The sequence below is a fragment of the Primulina tabacum genome, chromosome 2 (assembly GCF_025594145.1).
Source record: "Primulina tabacum isolate GXHZ01 chromosome 2, ASM2559414v2, whole genome shotgun sequence".
Taxonomy (NCBI): domain Eukaryota; kingdom Viridiplantae; phylum Streptophyta; class Magnoliopsida; order Lamiales; family Gesneriaceae; genus Primulina; species Primulina tabacum.
In genome coordinates, this window is record NC_134551.1 from 53,747,141 (window position 1) to 53,756,576 (window position 9,436).

Consider the following 9,436-nt stretch of genomic DNA (forward strand, 5'->3'; position numbering starts at 1 on the left):
GCAGTATACTCATCTTTTCAACATGTCTGAATGTTAAGAAATGTTCTCTAAATCTCATACGTAAATTAATAGTATATATATAGTAAGAACTTAAAATCTATACTCGTTAACGTGAAAATTATATCAAAAATTATATATATATATTGTTAGAAAAATTGCTAAAAACTGTAGCGTAAAAACGAACTTGTAGAGATAAAGCAATAACCGAAACAAGTGTAATGTTTATAGTATGACTATTGTGTAAAAAAAAGCAAAACAAAACCGAGGTCTGTAGCTTGTACAGTTTTCTTAAAACATATTCGCCCTCTCCAGTACGTGCTTCGAGGTTTCAGCGGACCTCTGTTTCACAAGATACAACGGAACAACCAGCAGTGACTTAGCACGTGACACTACTACGAAGAACTGAAAACATAACTTCACTTTATCACTGAGATTTAATGGAGGCCAAATGGAAAGATAACAATATGTAATGCAAGAGAGTGCTTGAAAGAGATAAAATTTTCATGTGTATGAAATGAGGAAATGAACACACTATTTATAAGTCCCAAAATGTACACCAAGAGTCATGCAAGATTAATTAACTCAATTAATTTTTCCATTAACTCAAGAATATGAAGAGCCAAAATTCTTCAACTAACTCAAGAATATAAAGAGCCACAAGACACTTCCCACATTCATGAGACATAATTTTTATTTAAATTCTAAATTTAATTAAATTTCATATATATATATATATATATATAAGATTCCCTCGAGGCAGAAATTTCTGAGTTGGAGCAGACCAATTGTTCAATGCCGTGCCAACTAGATTTCAACCAACCTAAAGTCGTCTGAATTAACAAAAGTTACAAGTAGGGTAAGCGCTAAGCTTCACTTTTTTTTAACCACTTGCTTTTGGCCTTTAGGAATCCATTCCTTTAAAATTTTCAAGAGAACACAAATTTGACAATATTCAATCCCATGTTATAATTTTTAATCACATGTTGTAAATTATTATAATAATAGATTCTAATCTGTGGGTAGATAATCTCTCTCTCTCTCTCTCTCTCTCTATTATATATATATATATATATATAGACCTGTGCCTTTAAGTAAACCCCATTCTTCTACGTTACATTTGCTTGAAAGAAAAAATACGGCTTCTTCAGAGGAATGCAACAAGTCATTTTCCTGTGATTACATGCTCCTCAAGCCAGAAGAAGCTGGTGTACTTGAAGTGAGCAAGATATTGTTGTCGAGCGATATCGGGAAAAGGAAATTTGTGGGACTGTCCGGATGGGGTACGGCGGGAGCCATTCGGGCGTAGATGGATCATCTTTGTCTCGACGATGACACAGAAATTTCTGCAGACCGTGTCTAAGCCCATGGCGAGGATTGGCGACGGAGTCGAGTATTGGTTGAACTTGCTTTGGGGGAACGACGGATTCTCTGGGCTACTCATTAATTCTTTTAATGGTAACTAATTAATCAACTCATTTTATTTGAATTTTTTTTTTGTGCGTTGGCATCCTGTATCCATTTTTAAATTTAAAGTATCGGGATGCAGAAGTGACATGAAGCGAACGATCGATGCTAGCTTTTCTGTTTGAGTTCATTCAAATTCTTAGTTCAATATCAGTAATCTGTAACACTGATTCCACTCTAAGCAGATCTTTTGTAACAAAGTCAATCATCTTCATCTACACAAAATTTTTTTTTAAAAGGCGTTCTAATCAAGTTGTAGAGTTCAAATGAAATAATCAAATTAAAACACAAGTGGATTTAATTATAAAATCCCTGAAAATTATATCCTAATTTACTTGAGAACCGTACGTAGTAGCCTTTTCTTGATACATGCACGTCAGGTACTTGTCATGTGTTATATTTATTAATTTATACGTATATATTTGAGATCTACTTGTCGGTTGCACTCCACTGTTGTGTATTAATTACTTGCTTTACATGTCATATACATATACATATATATTTCATTGACAAAAATTTACGTAAGACGATCTCACGGATCGTATTTTGTGAGATAGATATCTTATTTGGGTCATCCATGACAAAATATTACTTTTTATACTAAAGTATTACTTTTTATTGCGAATATCGATAGGGTTGACCGGTCTCACAGATAATGGTTCGTGAAATCGTCTCACAAGAGATTCACTTGTATTCCAAATCTGATCTACAATAGTTACTTAATCGATGTAATCATGAACCGTGATTGTACTCCTATCTACCTATTTGAAATCACGTTCTTTTTATATTCACCAACTGCATATATGGCTTTATTTTTTTAAAAAAATCGCATATATTGCTAGTTTTTGCATCACGTGTTGCGTTGCTGTAAAGCACTCAAGAGTCACACACACACACACAGACACACAATGATTGATGCTATATTCTTCTGCATCGGATTTCGACCATTTTATTTTTAAAGGTGAAACAAAATGTAATTGACAGTCATTTTCTCAAACAGAATAAGATGCATGAATTTAATTTAGCCGACGGCCGTTTTACACGATTTATTTTATATGAAAAATTTTAAATTCGACATGTTTGGGATTGCAGTATTGTCACTTTTAAAGTTTGATTTCATCTAATAAATTTTTTTTTTGTTTAGTCCTTTTTTGGCAAACAAAAAAATAATTAAAATATATTATTCATTTGATATCAATACTCTAATACGCGACTCACGTAACAATAATAAAAACTATGTTACATGCTCAATACAAAACATACCCTCATTATTAACATTGCATTTTTTCCTTCTCTAATTTGAATTTATTTTAATTTGGTTATATAAATAGTTTTGTCCCCTCACCTACCAATATTAAATAATACCAGCTAGGTAGCATCTTCTGGATAGGTTTCGTATGATTTATTATAAATAAAACAAGCTAAAAATGATGGAAAAAATAATGCAATCCGTATTCGATCTGAGGTCTAATTTTTTTTTACTCTCGTGCACAGGCAAAGTAGTACAGCCAGACAAAACATCATCCAGTTTCCTGTCTTTTGTTGGACACATCGACAGGCGACTTGAATTAGACTCGAAGATCGAGCATGGAGACGCAAGATACAAAGCTGTTCTCTCTGTAATGGCGTCTAAGGCATCTTATGAGAACAAGAAATATGCTCAGGCCATCGTAGAGAACCATTGGAAGGTAACATTTCGAAGTTTTCCGATCCATATAATGTTCCCCCCCTTTATAACTTATATATAATTAATGATTTCTCTTTTTTGAAATCTTGGTTTTGATTTGGTTTATATTGAAAAAGATAACGATCTAATTAAATCAATATTTCTTTAGGTAAATAATTTACTTGTCAAAATTACTATGATAAATGCTGATTAATCAATTTTATGATTTTAATTGATTTAGCCCGATTTACTTTATGCATTGTAATTAGTGAACAGTTTCAGTAGGATTCAGTGATGGCTTTCACCAATTTTCACGAGTATGATCGTTGAAATTTTGTTTGAAAAGACTTTAAATCGTCAGAAACATGTATGATTTTATTTTATTTTATTGGAAAATTACGGGGATTATATGTAATTCCTTGCTTAAAACGAGGAAAGCAAGCTGAGGTTGCAAGTGGATAGAAAGGAGATGACAGGTATACAGCTGGAAGATGATTTATTAATTATTATTTTAATCCATATAATTTAATAACCACCGACCACGTTTTTTTTTTCCGATTTGATACGTCAAAAACTTGTATTAGACGATCCCACGTATCGTATTTTGTGAGACATATATCTTATTTGAGTAATCCATGAAAAAATATTACTTTTTATATTAAAAATATTACTTTTTATTGTGAATATCGGTAAGGTTGACACGTCTCATAGATAAAGATTCGTGAAACTGTATCACAAAAGACCGACTTATTTGATATATATACACAGACACTAACTATCTATACGTAATCAATCTATCCATAACAATTAACACGAACTAATTCACTTGACTATCTTGAAATGACCATTTAAATGAAAATATTACTATTATCTCACTAAACAAACTACTTTTCAAATGATAATGCTACTCACCTCACAAATATAATATAGATAGAAAAATAATCTATTAGTTCTCCAAGTTGTTTGTGTTCTTTATTTGCCTTTTCTAACTTGTCAAAGTTAGATCATAATCTTGTAATTATGTTTTTTTTGTTGGTTTCAAAACCTATTTTGCCAGATTGGTGACATGATAATTTTTTGCTTCAACGTCAACTTTTTTTTATATGTCAAATTAGTATTATTCGGTATCGCATAAGTATTATGACGAAATAGGATTCAATACAAAGTTATATTACTAAGACTTGACTTTGATAAATTAGATAATGAGAATAGAAAATATGAAAAATTTAACAATTTTCACTGGTGTAAATTATAGGTTTATCGAGTATTACCTTAAGGAGGTTTTATTCAGATCATCACATTTTCTACACTTGTTTTATATAAAATATTATGATTATTGATCGACCAAATAATCAATAAATAATTCCGTCATAAAATGTAAAATAATTATATACCGAACTAATTTTGTGTTTTTAAGATGTGCAGATGGAATTCCTGGGATTCAACGACTTCTGGAACGGTAAATGATTTTAATTCCTAACTTTTTTTAAAGTAACTGATTTGATTATCGGTGGAGTACTTGACCCGACTCATCCATTTTACCAGGTCAATGATGTGATATCTTGGTGAAATAGATGAGCCGGGTGGAGTGGTCCACCGGATCAAATCAGTAACGATCAATTATTTCACAGTTACGTGCAATTAATAGTTTAAAAGTTGTTTTTCTAGTGTAACTGACAGTTAGCCTATCGCAGATTATCAAGAAAAAAAAAGCACCACACAAGCATTTGCACTAGAAGACAAGAATGATATTATCGTCATTGCTTTCAGAGGAACAGAATCCTTCGACTCAGATGCGTGGTCCACCGACGTCGATCTCTCGTGGTACGAGCTTCCGGCTGCCGGAAAAATCCACGGTGGTTTCATGAAAGCGCTAGGAATGCAGAAATCCCTCGGCTGGCCCAAAGAACAGCCGCCAAACAAGCAGGAGACTGCCTACTATGCCCTCCGGAAACTGCTGAAACAGCGGCTGCAGAATAATGATAAAGCCAAATTTATACTCACAGGCCACAGCTTGGGTGGCGCGTTGGCTGCGCTGTTTCCTGCGATCTTGGCTCTGCATGATGAGTCATTTTTGCTCGGAAGACTGGACGGTGTTTACACATTTGGGCAGCCAAGAGTTGGTGACGAAAAATTCGGAGAATTCATGAAAAGAACTATAGAAAAATACAACATCAATTACTACAGATTCGTTTACAGTTATGATGTCGTTCCGAGATTGCCTTACGATGATTCAACCCTCTTGTTCAAGCACTTTGGGACATGCATCTACTATAACAGTTTCTATGAAGCTAAGGTAAGATTCTCTACCTATCGAACCGTGCCTACTAGTAGTGCATCAAGGAATTTCGTGCGGGGAGCTCAAAAATGGCAAATCGTATTTTTGAATATATTTAACACATAAAATAGGATCCTTAAACTCGCGTTTTAATCGGTTGATGACGCGTCCTATGTCGTATATGCTCGTCCTATGTTGTATATGCTCGTCTTTCGAGATAATAGTTCTCTTGATTTTATAACCCAACATCTGTGCTTTAGTGACGAGTTGGATAGCCATCCTAGTAAAAGATTTGTATTGAGCTTTTCAATATGAGACGATGCACCACTCTCCTAGCATGTGTGTAAATAATACGTATTTATCTTGTTTCATTTTTTTCACATATTTTTGTGCAGATTGTTCCCGAAGAGCCCGACAAGAACTACTTCTCTTTACTATGGTTAATACCCAAAATGGGAAATGCGTGGTGGGAGCTGATCAGAAGCTTCTCTATTTCATTCACAAGGGGACCCGAGTATGCAGAAGGGGCGCTTCTTCGTATGTTTCGGGTGATCGGGCTTTTCACTGCAGGGGTTCCAGCACATTGTCCTCAGGATTATGTAAATGCAACTAGATTGGGATCATGCCACGTATTTCTTCCAACTGCTCTCTCTGATAATAATCTGAAAATTTTGAAGATTCATTGAATAAGTACTAAAAAATGGACATTTTATTTCATTTTTAGTACTGAATTGTTTCCGACCACCATTGATTCAAGTATCAAGATTTAATGTTCTTTTCCTCTTCTGTTATTGTTTGTGTTTTGAAGTTGTAAAATTGCACCGAAATGGGAAGGAATAAATCTAAATATATTTTTTTGATCTTTGAATTGTATTTATTAACTTTTAAAGGACGATCTCAAGGTTAAATTACTAACCTTTTATCGCTGATTAATGTTGCGGGCAAATTGATTCACGGCGCTGTGTTCCAAAAGGAGTTGATAAAGTTAGCTTAAAACCACAAAAAATATTTTTTGTTGTATACTAGAACCTCTTAGCTTAGTGCCAAAATGTTTTATTCCACAATTTAAATTGTTTTAACATTCAACCTAATGAAAATAGACCTGAGAAGCTTGATTTATATTGGGAAAATGTAATAGGGGAAAAACACATTGAAGGAAGAAGAATTCCCAAAGGCGGCATCTTCATGATTTGAATTTGAAACTTATCATCATTTTACAAGAAAATCGTAGTTTCACGTTTTAATGGACTTCAACGGCCATCATCTCTATTCTCTTTAATTCCTCAATATTTTCTAAAACCATTGAAATGAAAGTAAGCCATGCATAATTATATACACATACACTGAACACACAGAAACAATGTTGATCATGTAACGGAGCATGGAAATTAGATTTTTTATTCGACAGATCGATAGTCACGAACTGTCCTCACGGGCAATGAGAGAAGGCAAATGCACAAAAATACCGCAGGAACTTCCTAAGCATGGAATTCTTCGGGTTCTATTGTCATGTCTTTCCGACAGCACTGAGTTTCTCATGGCCTCAGCTTTCATTTGAGCTGCTCTTAGCTTGTTCAATATTTTTTCCATGGATACCGATCTCTTCTTCTCAAGTTTCATCTATATAAACAAGTGTAGTTATTATAAGAAAACACCAAACAAGTTAACCTCTTCAAAACTTTAATGGGCATTAGTATATCTGTCAAAGTCATTACATTTTTAGTTTCAGACGTGACTGTACTGATTTCTCATGTAGCGGCTAGTACACAAAACGATGCGATGATAAATGACAAGACAAACAATAGCTATATCTTCTAATTCTATGACGAATATGTTAGTTTACAGGACCATATATCTACTGTTGCACCAAAAGCTATTCAAGAATTCAAGGCAGAGGAGGTTCGACATTAGCTGGCATGGATTTCAAAATGACACGATTTTAGGTCTGATAAATGCTAATTTTTTATGTACGAACCTCCAGTTTCTGAATTGCAGCATCTGCTTTAGCCTGCTGCAACTTCTCCCAAGTACTTATCTTGGCTTCTTCTCTTAGCAACCTGTAAAATAGCCATGCCATCTTAGATCTTCTTGAACTCTGTAAATTTGCAATAGAAAGTACAAAATTCCACCTAACTTACTTCACTTGAACATTCTTAAGTTCCTCCACATTTCTTTGTCCTTGTTTCTTGGATTGCTGGCCTGTACTGGTGCTTTTATCGACCTGCACATCTCGGATTTCATCTTTAGCCGCAGGATTTGTGTTTGGGCCTGAAGAAGAGGGAGTTAAAATGGAATACAAAAACGTTTGTTTGGAAGACGAATTAACACTTCCTTCACAACGCATTTGAGTCGTCATATCCCAACGTGAAACAACCCCATCTTCTTCCTTTGTGCCCTCATCAAGGCCGACTTCTGAAAAATCAAATCCATAATTTAAACATGACAGTTTTCGGGCAAATGATTTTATCACACGAAGAGAATTTATAATGTACCTTGAGAACTAGAAACTGAAGTGTCACCAATAAAATTTGACAGACCAGGAACACTAAAACTTCTAGCAATAGTATTTTCAGAATATAAATGACTGGATTTCACTCCAATCCCGGTATCATGACCTCTAGACATTGAGTATCCCACGAAGTTCTTCACTATCTCACCTCCCAAGATCGTGGGCGAGTAGTTTGATAAGTGGACAAATCCCGAAGATCCCAAAGGGCCACTCTTCGACTTTGGCTGCCTCAGTGGCGCCTGATCAGCGGTCACTGTCTTGAAAGACTCATGGCCGGAAACTGGGCTCTTAATCCATCTCTCAGCGTCATCCCATTTGGAAGGTAATGCCCTTCCACTATTAAAGGGTATCAAAGCAGCAGCATAACTAACATGTCTCCTACGACTGCTATTCGGCTTCGCTGCTCGCTCTGAGCTCCAACCTTTGGGAGTTTCTACCATGCTGGTGTCACCATGTTCTGGTGTTCCTGGACTCGAATATGTGCCGGAATTTCTAAACGATCCCGTATTCTTCCTCATGAATTTTAGTTGATGCGGACTGTAAGCCACATTGCTTTCTTATTCCACCCAAGTTATGTGGCCTGATTAAATCAGAAGTGTGAACAGGGTAAGAGTTCGACGCAAATGCAAGGAAAAACAAAACAAAGCGTCTACATGTTCTATCTCAACGGTTAGCATAATTCTGCAGATATCAGATATACACTTTCTATCAAATTTCAGAACCTAACTTCAAAATTCCTTTCACTATCGCACATACATAAAATAAACATGCATTTTCCACGTAAACGAATCGAGTCCGATCATGGGTTTTCGATTTGGCTGTAATAGAGTATAACTCATGTACTTCTAACCAAATTCAAGCCCATGGTACCCCGAGTCGGCTTGTGATAATAGTTCCCCTGTCAAATTTCTGAGTTGGTTCGATAAAATTTCAATTCAACATCATATATATGTTATTAAGGATTTCCCTCGATTCGACTAATCAGCATCCACAAAACTTTTGCTTCCGCAAGAACACATCTCCTCTCTCCCACAGAGAAAGTTAAGAAAAAACCTTAATGAACTTACCTTTAGACGTGTCAAAGATTGCAGACACAATTCACTCCTAATTCTCCTCAAGTTTTAAGAATTGTTTCTTGTTCACATTTAAATAGAATGCTTAAAAATGGTATGAATAGAAATAAATAATTACAGTATTAGAGTGAAAGCGAATGTTCGGATGTGATGATTGACTGTTGTGCTACGATGGCTTCGATTTGGAGAAATTAATGGCGTAAAAAAGGGGGTGGTGTCGAGGGTGCCTCCTGCATATGCAATCCATGTGACAATACATGAATTGATATGTGTTCCTCATATGTAAATATACATAATATTATATATATTACCCGAAGAGGTGTGGACCAAGTAACTTACTATTCGAGTTAAGTCTTTCACGTGTATTACAGAGTTGATGAACATAAGGGTAATACTCATACACCAAATCCAAGAATATAATCTTAATTTAACTCTATATATTTTGT

The 9,436-nt window shown here is 35.0% G+C and overlaps 2 protein-coding genes across 2 annotated transcripts; one reads left to right on the top strand and one right to left on the bottom strand.

Moving 5' to 3' along the window:
• Nucleotides 1-1,093: 1,093 nt before the first annotated feature.
• Nucleotides 1,094-6,281, top strand: LOC142537012 (triacylglycerol lipase OBL1). Its single transcript, XM_075642525.1, has 5 exons — nucleotides 1,094-1,455; nucleotides 2,959-3,152; nucleotides 4,556-4,589; nucleotides 4,825-5,426; nucleotides 5,804-6,281. Exons 1-5 carry the CDS (start codon nucleotides 1,329-1,331, stop codon nucleotides 6,092-6,094), a joined length of 1,248 nt encoding a protein of 415 aa, XP_075498640.1. The 5' UTR covers nucleotides 1,094-1,328; the 3' UTR covers nucleotides 6,095-6,281.
• Nucleotides 6,282-6,445: 164 nt separating this feature from the next.
• Nucleotides 6,446-9,112, bottom strand: LOC142537013 (uncharacterized). Its single transcript, XM_075642526.1, has 5 exons — nucleotides 8,985-9,112; nucleotides 7,901-8,497; nucleotides 7,547-7,820; nucleotides 7,384-7,465; nucleotides 6,446-7,028 (listed from the first exon to the last, which is right to left on the bottom strand). Exons 2-5 carry the CDS (start codon nucleotides 8,433-8,435, stop codon nucleotides 6,825-6,827), a joined length of 1,095 nt encoding a protein of 364 aa, XP_075498641.1. The 5' UTR covers nucleotides 8,436-8,497; nucleotides 8,985-9,112; the 3' UTR covers nucleotides 6,446-6,824.
• Between the last annotated feature and the right edge of the window lie 324 nt (nucleotides 9,113-9,436).

Coding starts and splice junctions, on each gene's coding strand:
- LOC142537012 (XM_075642525.1), top strand. CDS start 1,329: ATGACACAGAAATTTCTGCAGACCGTGTCTAAGCCCATGGCGAGGATT. Junction 3,153..4,555: donor TCGTAGAGAACCATTGGAAG/GTAACATTTCGA, acceptor TAAGATGTGCAG/ATGGAATTCCTGGGATTCAA. Junction 4,590..4,824: donor ATTCAACGACTTCTGGAACG/GTAAATGATTTT, acceptor AGCCTATCGCAG/ATTATCAAGAAAAAAAAAGC.
- LOC142537013 (XM_075642526.1), bottom strand. CDS start 8,435: ATGAGGAAGAATACGGGATCGTTTAGAAATTCCGGCACATATTCGAGT. Junction 7,821..7,900: donor TTCAGTTTCTAGTTCTCAAG/GTACATTATAAA, acceptor TTGATTTTTCAG/AAGTCGGCCTTGATGAGGGC. Junction 7,466..7,546: donor CTTAAGAATGTTCAAGTGAA/GTAAGTTAGGTG, acceptor GCTATTTTACAG/GTTGCTAAGAGAAGAAGCCA.